The sequence below is a fragment of the Plectropomus leopardus genome, chromosome 22 (genome assembly GCF_008729295.1).
Source record: "Plectropomus leopardus isolate mb chromosome 22, YSFRI_Pleo_2.0, whole genome shotgun sequence".
Classification (NCBI taxonomy): domain Eukaryota; kingdom Metazoa; phylum Chordata; class Actinopteri; order Perciformes; family Serranidae; genus Plectropomus; species Plectropomus leopardus.
In genome coordinates this window covers 433,293-451,135 of record NC_056484.1, presented here as the reverse complement: position 1 = coordinate 451,135, position 17,843 = coordinate 433,293, and the positions used below count along the sequence as shown (strand labels likewise).

The 17,843-nt window shown below is 42.2% G+C and overlaps 2 protein-coding genes and 1 long non-coding RNA gene across 5 annotated transcripts; 1 reads left to right on the top strand and 2 right to left on the bottom strand.

Moving 5' to 3' along the window:
- Positions 1 to 1,088: 1,088 nt before the first annotated feature.
- On the bottom strand, positions 1,089 to 7,099 carry slc35e3 (solute carrier family 35 member E3). 3 transcript variants are annotated; one of them, XM_042511235.1, is made up of 8 exons: positions 7,080 to 7,099; positions 3,941 to 4,405; positions 3,348 to 3,458; positions 3,198 to 3,257; positions 2,666 to 2,764; positions 2,397 to 2,479; positions 1,594 to 1,678; positions 1,089 to 1,481 (listed from the first exon to the last, which is right to left on the bottom strand). In XM_042511235.1, exons 2-8 carry the CDS (start codon positions 4,340 to 4,342, stop codon positions 1,380 to 1,382), a joined length of 942 nt encoding a protein of 313 aa, XP_042367169.1. In that variant the 5' UTR covers positions 4,343 to 4,405; positions 7,080 to 7,099; the 3' UTR covers positions 1,089 to 1,379. The 3 variants fall into 3 exon arrangements, with proteins under 3 accessions (XP_042367169.1, XP_042367167.1, XP_042367168.1); XM_042511233.1 differs by lacking the exon at positions 7,080 to 7,099 and adding an exon at positions 5,315 to 5,791; XM_042511234.1 differs by lacking the exon at positions 7,080 to 7,099 and adding an exon at positions 5,315 to 5,588 and having other exon boundaries at positions 3,941 to 4,427.
- Positions 6,158 to 17,510, top strand: nup107 (nucleoporin 107). Its single transcript, XM_042511232.1, has 27 exons — positions 6,158 to 6,253; positions 7,094 to 7,173; positions 7,561 to 7,656; positions 7,770 to 7,864; positions 8,065 to 8,200; positions 8,285 to 8,388; positions 8,572 to 8,687; positions 9,126 to 9,174; positions 9,301 to 9,372; positions 10,008 to 10,096; positions 10,405 to 10,480; positions 11,344 to 11,457; positions 12,384 to 12,474; positions 12,568 to 12,647; positions 12,828 to 12,887; positions 13,385 to 13,530; positions 13,648 to 13,696; positions 13,830 to 13,899; positions 14,120 to 14,235; positions 14,371 to 14,560; positions 14,897 to 15,003; positions 15,201 to 15,303; positions 15,463 to 15,623; positions 15,740 to 15,865; positions 16,706 to 16,819; positions 17,035 to 17,202; positions 17,302 to 17,510. The coding sequence occupies exons 1-27, from the start codon at positions 6,246 to 6,248 to the stop codon at positions 17,407 to 17,409; spliced, it is 2,724 nt and encodes a 907-aa protein (XP_042367166.1). The 5' UTR covers positions 6,158 to 6,245; the 3' UTR covers positions 17,410 to 17,510.
- On the bottom strand, positions 9,328 to 13,717 carry LOC121961302. Its single transcript, XR_006107039.1, has 6 exons — positions 13,626 to 13,717; positions 13,452 to 13,519; positions 13,175 to 13,237; positions 12,958 to 13,043; positions 12,491 to 12,639; positions 9,328 to 9,412 (listed from the first exon to the last, which is right to left on the bottom strand). It is a non-coding gene; the product is annotated as an uncharacterized LOC121961302 (long non-coding RNA).
- Positions 17,511 to 17,843: the final 333 nt, after the last annotated feature.

The following is a 17,843-nucleotide window of genomic DNA, read 5'->3' as shown; positions in this document are numbered from 1 at the left end:
TTTAAGCGTGCAGGCCGACAGTGAAGCATGTTTACAGTTGAGACGCTGGAGAATCAGCAGAAGAAGCTTTTTATCGTTCATTAGCTGCGCTGCATCAGTTAAAAACCAAAACCAGAGTTTTACACTTTGATACAAATACTGACAGGAAAAGTCTCTTTCATACCACGGCGAACTAAAAAAAGCACCCTGCTGCGCACAGAAAAGGGTCTTTGTTTTTGGGCTCTGAGCTGCTGCACAAACAGTCAGTGAGCTCAGACTCCTGCAGAAACGCTCAACAGCAGCAGGTCGAACATCAGCTCATTTATTTCATCTGTGCAGCATCAGGTAAAAAAACTGACTGCAGATCTGTTGGCTTTGTAGTTTTGTACTATTAAATGTATATATAACGTAGGTTTGATCATTTTAAACAAAAAGTAAAAAATGATCAAAGTATCTCTGACGCACCATGTTGAGACTTTTTGTTCTGCTCTGAGCTGCTGTTCTCTTCTGCTCGCGTCATTATCATTTATTCAGAATTATTTTATTGTTTTCCTGACAGCGTCCAGCAGCAGGTGAAGGTTTGATGCTCGAAGGGTTTTTAACACTGTCCTTTAACTCCGCCCACTGTGTGATGACACACACCTGGAGTCTCCTCTGATTGGCTCCTGGACGTCGCTGGTGGTCCCGTCACTCGACAGCTCGCCACAGGCAGCAGAGCGTCCGTAAAAACGGTTTCTAAAAAAAGTTCTTTCCTCTGCATTGGATGGAAACAAAGTCGGTTTTGTTTGAATAGAGTTAACAAAATGTTTCCTTTTGCAGCTTCAGTTTCCTTTAACCCTCTGAAACCTGAGCAAATTGGTTTGATTTCTTTCAGAAACACGAGGAAAAAGGCAAAGACCAACCAGGCAAAACGATGTCCACAAACTGCAAGAAATTAATAAAATTTGAGAAGAAAATTAGTTTTAAAAAGAGGAGAGTTATTGGAAAATTATTCAAAAATGGGGAAAAATGTCCATAAAACTACATTTAGAAATTTAAACATGTTACAGAAAAAAATCTAACAAAATAGATGAAAGCACTTTTTGGGGTCATTTTCTTGTCTGTGATTTTTTTTCAGTTTTTTTTGTTGTTGCTTTTTTTCAGGTATTTTTCATGTAACTTTACTCACTCTTTGATCATTTTTGGGCCGTGTGTTAAGTCGCTCGTTGCCTTCTTGCCTTCTGTATTTGACAGAAATCAAACCCCAGGTTTGAAAGGGTTAAACATTAAAAAAGTGGAGGAGCGTGACGAGCAGAAGATGTGTCGACGTGTCGGAGAGCCACGATGAAAATCTTCGCTCTCCTGAAAAATACTCTGAATGAAATAAAAAATGTACGGAGCCGTCTGTGCAGCTGACGGCTTCACGGTCTCTGAGCGAGGCGGCTCTTTCCCTCCTCCTGCTCCGCCAGCTTGAAGTGAGTGTAAGACAGGATGCCCGCCAGCGTGCACAGGATCCCCAACGCCTGAGAGACGGACAGGACGGACGGACGGACAGACGGGAGGACAGAGAGACAGGGTTCAGAGACAGTAACTGGAGCCAGAGGGTTGACTGACGAGAGCAGCAGAGACACTCACCTGGTTGAGGGACAGCGGGTCGTGGAAGAGCAGGTATCCTCCAATCAGAGTGATGCAGAACTTAAAATGACCAAACATGTTGTAGCTGTGAGCCGGAGTCAAGAAAATATTCCACTTAACATCTAAAATAATTCCCCGAAGACCTCCAGGAAACCTTAACAAGCCTCCAAAGACCACCTGAAACTCCTTAAATCTCCCAGAAACTTAACTCTGAGACCAAAGACCTCCTCCAGGAGTTCAGTGAACCCGACTTTAGAAAACTCCTCACGAAGACGACCAGATTTCCACAAAAACACAGAAACTCTCGAGAAAGTCATCGATAAAAACAGACAGCTCTTCAAAACCGCCAGAAGAAACCCAAAGAGCCTTCAAGGAGACCAGAAGACCCAAGAAACTCTCAGACCTCCTAAAGACCGGCCAAAGCTTCAGAAATCCATTTAATCCAAGTTCAGTTTCAATTTCAATTCAATGTCGATGTCAGTTCCAATGTTGATTTCAGTTTCAGTTTCAATACAGTTCAATTCAGTTTTATTGATGAAGCCCAGTATCACCAAAAAAAGTCTTCACAGCAGAGACGGAAAAAACACGGTAAAAAACTCACGAAGAGCATTTACAAAGAAAAGAAAGCTCCCTAAAAAGCCCTTAAATCTTCTTAAGAAGACCCCAAACCCCTTAACTCCCCCTGACAGAGACCAGAAGAAGCTGGAGCCTCACAGACCTGAAAACCCTCACAGACCTGAAGACCCTCACAGACCTGATCCACATTGCACAGAGCCCAGAGGACTCTTCATGTCTGAGGATACGTGACGGCCGACGTGTTTCCGATGATCCAGTAGATCGACAGGTTGACCAGGAACGCCACCACACCTGAGAACAGCACCGTCACCTAGGCAACCAGAGGAGAGCACATCAGGACCTTCACAATAAAAGCATGGAGCCAGCTGAACCAGCTCTTTGTGAGTTCACACTAACACAAGAGTTCACTGACACACTGAAAATCAGACTGTCTGTGTGTGTGTGTGTGTGTGTGTGTGTGTGTGTGTGTGTGTGTGTGTGTGTTGCAGAGTCTGACCACAGCAGGCAGAGACCAGGGTCCAAATATTCCTCCGTCTCCAGTGAGCGGCTCAAACAGGGGGACGACGCAGAGCAGGAAGCCGGAGGACAGAGGAGCCTGACGGGACACACAGGGTTAATATTACCGACGTTATATCTCTTTATGGTTTAAACTGTGGAGGACTGAAACAGACAAAATCAAAAATAAATAAATAAATATGTCAATAAATAAATGAAAATGCCAAAAATCACTATATTTATTTCATTTCCCATGTTTATATATTTATTTATCCATTTTTAAAGTTATCATTATTATTTAGCTGATCCGTGCACTCTGATGTCGATCAGCCCACATTAGTGTAATGAGGAAAAGGAAAAAGAGGAAAATATGTTTGAGGAAATATACGGAGGAAGAGGCAAATAGGAAAAAGAATACATAAAGAACTGCAGAAATAAGTACACAAATAAATACATTAAAAAATGAATACATTAATATGTAAAATGGAAAATAAAAAGGGTTCAGAGCATAAATATGAAGTTAAGAGTCAGACCTGATAGTAGAGGAGCTGCATGGAGTTCACCTGCAGCTCGTGCTGTTTGGCTCCCACCCACTGAGAGACGGACGGAGACATTTATTTTATTTTGATGCATCACACAGAAGCCTCTGAGGCCTTTTACTTTCACCGTGTACTTTTACTCACCACTTGGTACAGCGATGTCACCAAAACACCCAGAGACGCAAACACCGTCCCCAGCAGGTTGAACCGCACGTCAAAGTACGAGTTCAAAATCACCCCCAATGTGATCGGCACCTGGAGAGACAGACACGTTTGACACAACAAAAACACTTTTTACAGCTCGTGACACTATCATACCTGATCTGAAAGTGTCCTCAAATCCTAGAAACGTCTTAAAATCCTAAAAATGTCCTTAAAATCCTAGATACGTGCTATATTCTTTGAAACGTCCAAAAAAACTAGAAACATCCAAAAAAACTAGAAACATCCAAAAAACCTAGAAACATGTTAATATCCTAGAAATGTCATAAAAACCTAGAAAAGTGCTAAAATCCTAAAAATGTCCCACAATCCAAGAAACGTCCTAAAATCGAAGAAATGTCCTAAAACAATAGACAGTTGTGAAAATCAAAGAACCATCCTAAAATCCAAACGCTCAAAGGTCCCCGGGAGTCTTCGGGAGTCTCCCCGGGAGTCTCCCCGGGAGTCTCCCCGAGTCTCCCCGGGAGTCTCCCCGAGTCTCCCCGGGAGTCTCCCCGAGTCTCCGGGCTCCTCACCAGCGTGAGTTTGATCTTGGTGGAGAAGGTCTTCTTGTAGTAGGAGGTCTGGATGAGGATGATGACGGGCGTGGTCATGGCCTTGGCCAGCTGGTACGTCCCGATGGAGTTGTTCTGCAGCGACAGGTTGGTGAACGCCACGAAGCCGCAGAAGCTCAGAGCCAGCCAGGCGATCCTGCGCAGCGGCAGGCTCTTTGGGGAGAAGACGTCCATCTTCTGGCAGACGTAGAGTCCCAGCCAGGTGACCACGAAGTGCACCAGGGTCAGCGTCATGTTGGGGAAGCCGTAGTGGACGTAGATCCACTTGTTGATGAAGACGATGCAGATGGAGGACAGCAGGTTGACCAGCAGGCCGGCCATGATGCGCCCGTTGGCCGAGAGGTCAAACAGGGACTGAGCCATGACTCTGGAAGCTTCCCGGCTGAGTTTCCGTCCGTTTGATTCAAGCTGAGACAAACGTTCACGCTGCAGAAACAAGCCAGAGCCACTGTGAGAGAAAACCCCAAGTTTCTTCAAAAACATCATCAATTATGTTTGCAGTAGCTTTGTGTTGCAGCTCAAGTGCAAAATAAAAAAGCTAATTTATAGTGTTTTCAAGATATCCACAAATGTAGGATTTTTTTTTTTTAATATTTTGGTACTAAAGCAAAAGTCCTGCATTTAAAATCAACATTTATTTACCTGCATTTAAGGGCCTGCACACACTCTCAATGCTTAAATGCACTTTTCAAAATTTAGCTTCTGATTCAGCTAAATAAAAGTACAAACCCCCTAAAAATGAAAAGCACTAAGGCTATGAAGCCTGTATAACATGGTAACACCCAAATAAAGTATAAGTACCTCAAGTGTCTACTTTAGTATGCTACTTGAGAAAACATCACAGTTTTTAATGCCACTAATTAAAAAAAAAGGTATAAGAACATTTTGCAGTTTTAAGACAGTAAAATAGCTGATTTTTAAATGAAGTTTGGCATGAATCAGTGATGTAGAAAAAACAGGGTATACAGGTTAAATATGAATAATGTTTGAAGCAACGGTAAATGGAGATGAAACTGTGATAAATTACATCTTAAATGATGTATGTTGCTGTTAGTTAACACGGCAAAACAGTTTAAAGAGAGTCTGAACACAACCAAAGTCTGTCAGCGCCTAACGGTTAAATTGCTGATTTTTTAAATGAAGTTTGGTGTGAATAAGTGAAAGAACTAACTGGTTTAACGGAGGTAAAATCGTAAATTAACGTTCATGTTAGCTTATAACGCCAATAGTTTAAAGACGGCCTGAGGACAGCACGGGGCTGTCTGTCTGTCTGTCTGTCTGTGTGTCTCTCTGTCTGTCTGTGTCTCTTTCTGCCACGCATTAAGAAAAGTTTACCCGGAGTCTCCATCTTTCTGTCCCCCGCTGCTCCCCCTCACTCCGCCGGCCTCTCTCCGGACAAACACCGCGTCACTCTGCGGCTCTCCCCGGCGGGCAGAGCTCCAGTCCCGGCTTCAGGAGTGACGGATCCCCGCTGCTGTCCCGGAGGATTTTCTCTCCGGATGAATACAGACGTGATTTCTGGTCACAAACCGCCCCGTGATCTCCCGTCGGTTCCTGTTTCCTCCGTTTAACGGTTTAACGGCGGTCGACGTGCGCACGAGGAAAAACAGCGGCCGCTGGCGGACCGGAGGGGGAGCAGAGATCGTCTATGACAACAGATGACTCACTGCAGAGAGCATCTATGACAACAGATGACTCACTACACACACAAAACTGAAAGAGCTATCCTCAGACAGGGAAATGTCACAATGTTGTGTGTTTTTCCTGACGATTTGTTGATGTTGTGTAAAAAAAATCAGCCAATATATCTGTATTTAAAAAAAATGAAAACAGAAATAAAGAAATTACATTGAACTGCTGGAGACCGCAAAGTGCTGCATCCAGTCTGCCGGAAACCTAAAAGAAGAATATATAAAATAAAGAAACACAACATCAAAATAAAATAAAACTAAACACAAAATGTGAACACAATCTAATTATATAAAATATAAAACAAAACATAAATAAATACATACAAAAGAAGAAGCAAAACATCAAAAAAATATATATAATAAAATAATACAACATACAAAAAGTAAATCAAACAAATAAAGAAAATGTATTAAAAACAAAACTTCATCACAAACGCTGACCTGCGGGCGGCAGCAGTGAGCCGCAGCTGTCCTCCAGTCTACCAGGAATTCGACAGACGAAGAAGAAAAAGTATAAGACACACGAAGAAGAGTCCCGTTGAGCCTCGTGAAGCGGGAACAGTCAGCCGTCTATCATGGACTGGTAAATTAAACGTTAATGTTAATATTTTAAATGGTCTGTTAAATTATATTTTATCATGTATGAACTAAAATCAGCTGTTTCACCTGTCAGGTACATTATTGTCTCTGCGCGTGAACCGTTAGCTCGTTATTTAGCCGGTTTGTACTCTACCGAGCTAGCTGGATGCTAACGGAGCCGTTCATTATCATTGCTGATGCTAACAGGCTAACTGCCGTTTGTTGACATGTTGAACCGAACTGTTAATAACGACGTTATCAATCAATAACCGGAGATAAATACAGCTGCTGATTATCATCGATCTCCGTATCGATACTGAACAAACTGATAACAGCAACTGCTTGCTTTTGTTTGAGTATACTGAGTATTATTACTGTCTGTCTGCGAGTATTTCAGGTGTTAATAAAGAGTTATTAACTAGTTATTTATGTTGTTATTGTGTCAAACACAGAGCGGGAAAATATCAAAGTACATTCACTCAAGTACTTTACCTAAGTGCAGTTTTTAGGTATTTTACTGCAGTATTTCCATTTTCTGCTTTTTTATACTCCCATCACTTCCATCTCAGAGGAGATTATTGAACTTTTTACATCTTTAAATGACTTAAGTTACTGTGCATAATTAGATGTTTAATACATAATATAATCAACTAATAAACTATGATAATATAAGTCAATGACGTGAGCTTCACCTTTACCTGCTGCAACATTAAACTCATCCACACATCAATGCATCATTACAATGGAAAATAAACCACAAATTATACTGCATAATGAGGCGTTGAGTGAAGTAATATTTGCTGTGTATTTATACTCAAACACACATGTACCGTGTTGTCTTCAGGGGTCAGAGTGAGCTGCTGTCTCCGGTGGTTCGAGACGACGAGGTGACCATCGCTGCCCGCAGGAGGAAGAAGGTGGCCTGTATCCTAAACCAGGCCGGGACAGAGAGGGAGGGAGAGTGTGTGTGATTTATTTAAAATTAATGATCCTGAACTGAATCAGGACTGTTGTTGGGATTAAATGAGTTATTTGAAGACTTTAAAGATTTTTTTTTCTTGTTTATTTGACATGTTATAGAGTACATGACAAATAAAAGTGTTCATTTGTTGTATTTCAGGATTAAATCATAAACGCACAGATACCAAAAAGGATTTCTGGCTGGTGGAAACCTAATAAATACCTGTATAGGTGTAACGCTGCTTCAATAACCGGCGTTATGATTGACATCAGAACTGTCACGGTTGTTGTTGTTGTTGTTGTTGTTGTTGTTGTTGTTGTTGTTGTTTTCTTCCTGACTGTTGCTCTCAGTCCCATCACCCGGTGCTGGCAGCCCCATCGCCTCCACGGTAACGCCGGCCCGCTCACTGCTGAGGAACACTCCAGCTTCACTGTACAGACAGGCTGGTAGGACGGACACACACACACACACACACACACACACACACACACACACACACCATTATTGATTAATATCAAAGTGAATCCTGACTCTCACCTCGTGTCTCTTTGTCTCTCAGTGACTCCCAGGGTTCCAGATGTTTCCTCCATTTTGGCTCCAGGAGGTCGAACACCTCGATACACACACACACCCAGAAACGCACTCAGCAGTATGGTGAGACTGAGACACACACACACACACGACACTTTTGTTTTCTTATTTGAACTTCTCTTCCTTTTTGTTGGTGCTCGATGCTGCAAACTCTGATTCATGACATTTGATCATCAGTATAATCAGTGAGAAGTTAACGTTGCCATTTATTCTAATATGCCGTGTGTGTGTGTGTGTGTGTGTGTGTGTGTGTGTGCGCGCAGAATTTGGATGACAGCGACTGGACGAACAGCATGTACATCTCGCCTGTTTCGGGTTTGGAGAACACGAGCTTCTTCACAGACGACATCACCAACCTGAGCTCGGCTCTGCTGAAGGAGGACGACCCCGGAGAGGCCGGTGAGCGAAACAAACGCCCCCGCAGCCTGTCGCCGTCACTCTGCTGCGCATGTCAACATTAACGTCTTTTTAAAACCTTTTCAGCGGCCGCCAGTCTGTTCCCAGAGTTCCTGGCGTCCTTTCTGAAACACTCTTCTTCTGCGGTGTTTGAGCTGCTGGAGGATTATCAGTCTCTCTGTCGGGACAAGGTGGGCTTCGATTTACAGCTCGTTCACACCTAAAGGTCTCTGTTTAGTCAAAGTTTATTTCGCCTTCAGTCATGACATTGTCAGTTTGCGGTTATTAATTAAAGCAGGCAGAAACAGCCCAGCGAGCTCTGTCCAATTATCAGAGATCAGTGACTCACCTTTGTCTCCGTCAATGTCTCCCAGCTGGACGTGCTGCAGTCTGTGGTCCTCAGGGCGGGACAGAACAGTAAGACAGCAGGAGTCCACTGGCTGCTGCAGCAGGAGAACTGCACCTGGAGACTCATCACCTCCCTGTACAGGTAACGTCCACATGTCCGCCTGTCTACATGTCCGCCTCTCCGCCTGTCCGAAGACGAAAATATTTTGGATTTTTTCTTTTCTTTTTGTTTCTAAGACCTATTAAAGAATACTGGGGAAGCAATAATAGAACATTTGTGCGATATAAAAAGGGAAAATCATATGCGAACAGCTGCAGTGGTTAGTTTTCTCCCTCTGACGTATTTGACGGTCGAACATCGTCCCGCTCTCTGCGCAGGAATGTGGACTGAACGTGAGTTTTCCGAGTGCTGCTTGTTTGTGCTCAGACATGAAATATGATTTGAAAAAAACTACAGAGAAGTCTGGAACTCTGAGAATTGAATTATAAAAAAGGAAAATGTGTAAAAACCTGTCTGTCTGTCTGTCTGTCTGTCTGTCCACCCGTCCTCGTGTCTCTGATCACCTGTCTGTGTCTGCAGGGACCGGGTCCAGTTGGCGCTGGAGGATGACATGATGACAGACATGGTTGTGAGTGATGCATTTTGACACTTTTGGACACACACACTCCTAAAACACACACTTCTGAGACCTAAAACATGACTCTGAATGTCTGTGTGTGTGTGTGTGTGTGTGTGTGTGTGTGTGTGTGTGTAGGTCCCCAGTGAGAGTGAGAAGGTGGTGGTGGAGCAGCTGTTCCAGCGGGACGCCGTCATCCGTCAGAGTCAGGTAACAAACATCTTCCTGCTGCTTCCTCCAGCTGCAGGTCCTTAAAAAGATTTTTTAAAAATTAAAATCTACAGAATGCTTCTCACATTAACACAAAAAGGTTATGTTTAATGATACAATGAATATTTAGGCAAAATTCTCCCTACATTTTTTTTTCAACAAAATTGTTTTTTGATAAAAGTCTAAAGTGGCATTAACAAAGTCTTAAATCCCACTTGTCTTCAGTGTAGGAGCTCTGCTGCAGGAAATAAAAGATTCAATAAACACAGTCTCTCTGGATCAGAACCAGGAGACAATTCTTCTTCTTCTTCTTCTTCTTCTTCTTCTTCTTATTATTATTATTCTTCTTCTTTTCTTCTTTATTATTATTATTTATTATTATTATTATTATTATTATTATTATTATATTATATATTATTATTATTGTTGTTAGTAGTAGTAATAGTAGTAGTAGTTTTTATATTTTCCCTTTTTATTCACTATTTAATGCATATAAACATATAATCAAATACAAAGTCAACAAAGTGATGACATTTGATTGGATATTTGATAAAAGGAAGAAAGCAACAACGATACTGAACATAAAGACACGTCAAAAAAAGGCGACTGAATAGCGTTGGTTTTTTGTGTGTCAGCTGGTCGTTGATTGGCTGGAGAGCATCGCCAAGGATCAGATCGGAGATTTTTCGGATAATATCGAATATTACGCCAAAAACGTCTGCTGGTGAGTTCCTGTCTGTTTTAAAATATCATGCCTGCAGCAGCAGATCATCAGTGAGCTCCTGCTAAAATACTGTGTGGATTTATTGATTGATTGATGTATCTATAGATTTATAGATTTATTTTTAATGTCATATTGTGATTTTTGACTTAATCCCAATTTCACATTGATGCCCAGAGCACGTTTTATCCGCGTTTCCTGTGTTTTGTGGTTCTGAATTGTGTCTGGATGGATTTTTATTGCAGAACAAATCTACCTGCGAGTACAAATACAGTAACCTCTGTGTGTGTGTGTGTGTGTGTGTGTTTTAGGGAGAACACACTCCACGCACTGAAGCTGAGGAGAAAGAGCGGCGCCGCCTTCACCGTCCCTCTGGTCACGGAGCTGGTGAGGCCCGTTAACACTGAATACATCGTCATACTAATCAGCTCTTGTTAAACGAAAACGGTCTCCGTACAGACGCGTGTTTTAGCACGGATGTGAAACACATATCACATGACCGTTCACACACACCGGCCGTGCACGTGTCGGCGTAAACAGGAAGCAGTTTGATTACTTCGCAGTCGGTTGTTTGTTAAGAAAATAAAAGGAGATGGTGAAAATTGTATAATAATAATAATGATAATAACTTTATTTGTGTAGCACTTATTTAAAAGTTACAAAGTGCTTCACATTAGTGCATTTTATTTTATTTTATTTTGTAAAAATATGTATTGGTGCTTGTTTCATTGTTTTAAACTGTGTTTGTCATGTCAATGAAGTGCCCTGTACACTCGGCGCCGTTAAAAATGAGGATCTCCCTCAGTGACTCCCGAGTTTAATCCAGTATAAATTAAATCAAATCAATAAAAGTAAGAGTAAAGATACAAGAAGTATACAGTAACAATTAATAAGATACTGTTAAGATCAAAGAGTTAAACGGAGCAAATCAGAACAAAAGGAAATAAAACGATTTACATATCACAAATGTATAATTCAGTTCTTAAAAGGAAAAGCTTCCCTTTTAAAAATGTCTAAAAGCAACGAGTAAAAAACGAGTGATGTGTCAGCAAACGTTATCTCCTCAGGCAGAGGTTCACAGCAAAGCGGCCCTGATGGCAAAAACACCAGCACCTTTAGTCACCAGTTTTGGAGGTCAAGACGGCGGAACTCAGATTGATCCAAAGCAAGTCCGGCGACACATCAGAGCGAACGTAAACGTATCAGCATGGATGTCGCTGTAGATGAGGTGTGTGTTTTTGTGTGTTAAGGACCCGGACGCTCCCCTCCGGCAGCAGCGGCCCCTGGCTGACCTGGACCGAGAGGACGACGCGCGACTGCTGAAGAACCTGTTCACTCTGATCAGAGCCGGGATGACTGAGGAGGTAGGGCGCTTTTTTACGATTTACCTCTCGCCGTCCTCGCTAAGAGGAGCTGAGACGCGAGACACGCGTTTTTAACACCCGGAAATGAATTAATAGCCTGCAAACGTAATAAACCACAAATGTAATAATAGTTGCCTACTACAAACGTAACGTGAAATTTCCTGCAAATGTCCAGAAAAGACATCTGTGACTTGGAATTTGTCATTTTGACGATTTCCACCTGATGAGGTCATTTTGACCATATTTGGCATATGGAGGAAATACATGCTATTTCCACTAGGTGACCTGTCACAGTCAATGTAGCAAAAATGATAATTTACTTAGCATGTGGTATATTGACAATAATTTTTTATTTAATCTAAAAACATAGTGGCATCATGACAAAAACCTGGCATTTAAAGGGTTAACTTTAAAATTAATGAATATTTGATAGTGATGATAAGGACTGAGATGTTGGTAGAAAATCGTATTAATGTATAATATTTTTCAAAGCTTGATTTTGAAAAGTGTATTTACTGTATGTGCTGAGAGATTCGAGTGTGTGCAGGCCCTAAAGGGTTAATTTAGATTTTAAATGCAGAGTTTTTTGCTTGTACTGGAGCATTGCAGTATTAAAATAAAGTCTACACTTGGATATTTTGAAAACTTGTAAATTAGTTTTGTACACTTCTGCTGCAACATAAAGCCACTGCAAACATAGCAAAAATAATATTAATGTCGATTTTTTTTTTTTTTAAAGCTTGATTTTGGAAAGTGCATTTTGTGTGCAGAGCGATACAAGTGTGTGTGATATTAAAGCGGGCCCTAAAGGGTTAAAGTCAGTATTTATCTACACTAGTACATGAAGGGATAACAAAGGGACAAATTATTTTATCACTCAAAAATGTTTTTGTCGTGTGTGTGTGTGTGTGTGTGTGTGTGTGTAGGCTCAGAGGCTGTGTAAGCGCTGTGGTCAGGCGTGGAGAGCAGCGACCTTGGAGGGCTGGAAACTCTACCACGACCCCAACATGACCTCAGGTAACCTCTGACCCACCAGCGTGTGACCTGAGTGTGTCTTCTTGTTTCGGTCTGTGAGCTCGTCGGTGAGTTTCCTCGTCTCCGTCTCTGCAGGCAGTTTGGAGCTGCAGCCTGTCGAAGGAAACCCGCAGAGAGGAATCTGGAAGGCCTGCTGCTGGAGGATGGCTGAGGAGGTAAAACACACACACACACACACACACACACACACACACACACACACACACACACACACACACACACACAGGAGAAAAAAACTGTGAATAAAACATTGTATATTATTGACCTGCTCTGTCTGTGTGTCTGTGTGTGTGTGTGTGTGTGTGTGTGTGTGTGTGTGTGTGTGTGTGTGTCAGGAGCAGTTAAACAGATATGAGCGAGCGATCTACGCTGGCCTGAGTGGAAACCTCAAACCAGTAATTTAATGACTTTTTCTTTCTGTGACATTATGTGTGTGATTGTGTTTGTGTAATGAGCCCGACTCACCACATGCAGACTGTGGCGAGAAGCCTCATGTTTTTATTTACGCCGGCATCCCCTCCTCCGCCACTGTCCGTGCGTTATTTCCAAATCTTGTTCACAACAGAAAAAAACAAAAACGATGGTTTATTAGATGGTTTGAATCATGCATTAGGGCATACCTGCTCTGTTTGTGTCAACTGTTGCAGAAATCTACGACAAATAAAACAACGTGTGAACGCACCTGAGAAAAGTGCAGACAGCCTGACTCTTTATGTTTAAGGGGGTGCAGTGAGTTCCTCCAGAGCTAAAGTAAAAAACAGAAAAACTTCACACTGTAAGCTGATCTGCATTATGATATGAAGTGTTATATATTAAGTGTGTGTGTGTGTGTGTGGTGTGTGTGTGTGTGTGTGTGTGTGTGTGTGTGTGTGTGTGTGTGTGTGTGTGCCAGCTGCTGGCGGTGTGTGAGTCGTGGGAGGACTGTGTGTGGGCGCACTTCAGAGTGATGGTGGACTCACTGGTTGAAAAGGAGCTCATGTCGTCAGGAATGGCTCACCAGGAAGTAGAGACGCTGCCCAGAGAGTACCTGGAGGCCAAGTACGACACACACACACACACACACGAATACACATGAATATACAGTAGCAGTAGTAAAATAATTTCTGTTAAGTATTTGTAGAATAAAAACACACCTGATGTCTCTGTTTCTCTCAGCTGGACGATGGAAAAAGTGTTTGAGGAACTTCAGGCTTCTGAGCTGAAGGTGAAACTTTGACAGCGACTGAATCTGATCAGTCACATGACCGAACACACACACACACACACACACACACACACACACACTCGTAACCCCAGCTTCTTTCTGTGTGCGTACGTGCGTGTGTGTGTGTTTTCAGAGGGTGTTGGAGGAGACCAGAGAGCATCACCACGTCATCCAGAAGTTTGTCATCCTGGGAGACCTGGACAGTAAGAGATTATTGTTGTTATTATTATTATTATTGTTATTGTTATTGTTTTTTGTTATTATTATCAACAACAATTAGACTGGCATGGCTATAACAAGACAGAATGAGTATAGAATGAAATTTTAATTGAATTTCATTTTTTCATCAATAATTGATCTGATGATCTATGTTTCCTGTCCTAAAACATTAACCCCTTTTATCTCTCTCTGCATCTCCCTCAGGTCTGTTGGAGGAGTTTTCTGATTGGCTGACAGCCTCTAAGCCCCTCCCCTCTCACCTGCTGCGTTTCATGACTCACCTGCTGCTGTTTTTACGCTGTCTGGGTTTGGCGCTGAAGGTAAAGACAAAATAAGTCAAATTTATTACCGGAGATTTCGTACAGATGTTAATATCTCTGGGGACTCACTTTTCATGTCTGTTGACACCTGCTGATTGGTCTGTCCGTCCGTCCGTCTGTCCTTCCGTCTCTCAGGAGGAGGTGTGTGTGGACGTGCTGAAGGCGTACGTCTCCCTCCTGATCCGCGATCAGCAGACTGACCTCGTGGCGAGCTACGTCACCCAGCTGCCCTCCGAGCTCGCCACCATTCAGTACGCCGCCTTCCTGGAGACCGTCAACCAACCGGAGCTCCGCCCCCACTGCCTGCAGCTCGCCACGGATGCTGGTGAGACGCCGAAAAAAACACTGAAACTAGGGCTGGACGAATAAAGTCTTATCACGATATTTTTTTTCATATCAGTCGATATCGATATTTATCAGGATATCCATCAAATCAGTATTTCTGTGGAGCTTAAAGGTCCCTTTGACTCCTCAGTGAGATATGAAGATATCATCAGGTTCATTTGGGTTTAAATATTTATTTTCTGTCAGACATTGAACATGACAAATATACTGTAGAACAGCATCACCAGCTGGAGGACCTATTCTACTAAACACGGGGGTGCGCTTTCTTTGTAGTTTTTTTTTCCCCAAAATTTTCAGACTGTTTTTGTTTGTGCAGGTTTGGATGTTGCCGCGGTGACGAAGCTGGTGGTGGAGACGGTGAGAGAGAGAGACGAGACAGAGTTTACACATCACAGCCAGACGCTGGAGACGGGAACCACCAAGGTACAAAAAGCCTGATCCAGACAAACGAAAACTCCTTTAACCCTCAGAGACTTTTTTTTATTTTACTTACTTTTCATTCTTCTTTTTTTGACAATATTAGCTGTGTGAATATGAAATCGTGCCCTAAGGGGTTAAATGTTGAGTTTTTTGTTGTGTGTTGGGACGGGTGGACTCACTGTGACGCTGCGCTCTGATAGGAGGACCTGAGAAAGATCGACATCATCGATTGGCTGCTGTTTGACCCCGCCCATCGAGCAGAGGCGCTGAAACAGTCGAACGCCATCATGAGGAAGTTTTTGGGTACTTTAGTTTCTACTTTATGTCATCTACGTTTTTTATCTCCATCACGGACGTGGAGACTCTGGACGGACGCCACGGTCACATGATCCTGAGCGGAGCGTCTTGAGCCTCCTGACAGTGAGGACCATGATGCATTGCGTCTGTCTGTCCGTCTCCCAGCTCTGCAGAAACACGACGCGGCGAAGGCGGTGTTCTCAAAAGTTCCCGAGGACTCGATGAGGGAGATTTACTGCCAGTGGTCGGGCGTCGGTCAGACTACGCCTCTTCCTGCGGAGGACGAGAACGCCATCAGAGAACACCTGTGCATCAGAGCCTACCTGGTCCGTCACCTGTCTGAATACTCAGATTACATTTTAGCAGCAGGACTGCAGTCTGCTCTGATAGGATCAATAACGTTTATTGATCTGAACGTGTCTATTATAAACGTATCCCACAGGAAGCTCATGAGGCGTTCACTGATTGGTTCAGTCACAGCAGCTCCGCCCCCCAGAAACCAGCGCCCGCCCCCGAGGCCAAATTCACCGAGAGAGTTGCCAATGAGATGAGAGAGAAGGAGTACCAGGTACACACACACACACACACACACACACCGAAATTTTATCGATTTTTTTTTTTTTTTTACGGGCCATAAATTGTCTTTTAAAAAGTCTAGGATTTAATTTCATAAAGTTTCTGAAAAAAAAATGTATATATTATTGAATTTTAGAATTTAAGGCAATTAAATTAGTCAAAAAGTCTTATTTTTGATTTGTAGAAGTCTCAAATTAAAGATTTTTCATCTTTTTCATTAGAATTTAAGGTAAAGGTTCTGAAAAAGAAGAATTTAAGGCAATTAAATTACTTAGTCTTATTTATTTTTAATTTAGAAAAAGTCTTAAATTTGACTTAAAGAATTTAAGGCTGCAAGTGTTCTAAAGTTTTATTTTTAATTTCTCAAACAGGGTTTTTGGGGGGATTTTTTCCTCAGGAGATGTGAGGCTCTAAGGACAGAGGGATGTCGTCTTTGTATGACATCCCTCTTTACTTACTGTACTCTACTTTGTCCCAACTTTACTTTGTACACAGTATACAGTATGTACAAGAATATAGCTTTTTGTGTATTTTAATATAAGATGCATCAATAAATTAAATCTGAATCTTATAATTATCATTATTAATTTCAAATTATTTTACAAAATAATTATTTTTAAGCATGTTTTCCAGGCAGTTTCCTTTTTTGTTCTTCTGCTTTTTTTTTTAACCAATTTTTGGGCCAATTAAAATCAAGGCAAGTTACCCTTTTCCTGTTTTTGAAAGAAATCGAGCCAATCTGCTCAGGGTTCAAAGGGTTAAATACAGCAATGTAAAAAAAGTGTGTGTGTGTGTGTGTGTGTGTGTGTGTGTGTGTGTGTGTGTGTGTCAGGCCTCTCTGTCTGCGTGGTCGTGTCGTCTTGAAGTTCTAACCGAAGACGTGAAAGAAAGAATCTACAACGTGCTGCTGTTTGTGGATGGAGGATGGATGATCGACAACAGACAGGTAAACGTTTACAAAACCAAACGTGAACGTAACTTTTACATCCATTCCACTGCAGGAATGAAACCAGAAAACCAAATTAATGTGAAATATTTTTTAAAACTTGATTCTGAGTATTGCATTTTGTGTGCAGAGCGGTACGAGTGTGTTTAATATTAAAGCGGGCCCTAAAGGGTTAATTTAGTGAGGAATCGGTGGGTTGTTTGTTGTATTTTCAGGATTCGGAGCCGGATTCGGAGCGCAGCCACCAGATGGCGGCGCTGCGTTCGCTGTGTCTGCCTCGCCTCAGCTTCCTGCTACTCAGCGTGCTGCAGAACTCCTCCAGACACCAGGAGGCGCTGCGACTCGCCGACATCATCTCATCCGACCAACACCGCCTCTACCAGGTAACCACGATGACCCCACGCATCACGGATGCTAAACGCTTAACTCACACTACGCATTTTCAACTGGAATTAAAATAATTTTTATAATGTTTTGTGGAGGTTTTCTCCAAAGAGGAGCTGCGGAGGTTCCTGCAGAAACTGAGGGAGTCGTCGCTCGCTCTGTTGGACCGAGGACTCGACCCACTCGGCTACGAGTTACAGCCATAAACACACACACACACACACGCATTGAGCTGTGTTTGACTTACTTTTGTTATATTGGATTGTGTTCATGTCTTTTTTTGCAAAATAAAAGCCTGTTTCCTGTAGTTTTTCAGTGAAAACTCGTCGTCACTGCTGCCCAATCACAATAACCAGGGTGTTTTTGTACTGTTGTACCCTTTAAAAACCTGAGCAAATATGTTTAAAAAAAGAGTGAAAATGGCCTTAAAACATGCTGAAAAATGATTTAATTTATAGCTTTAATTATATTTTTTCTGTGACATGAATCATTGACATATCCTAGGCTGAGCTCATCAAAAAAATCTGCCTTGCATAAAGTATATTGGAAATAATTCTTTTTTTGTGTTTGTTTTTTTTTGTGGCATCATGGCAAAAAAAAACTTGTATTTAAAGGATTAAAATTCTGATGACACTGCACA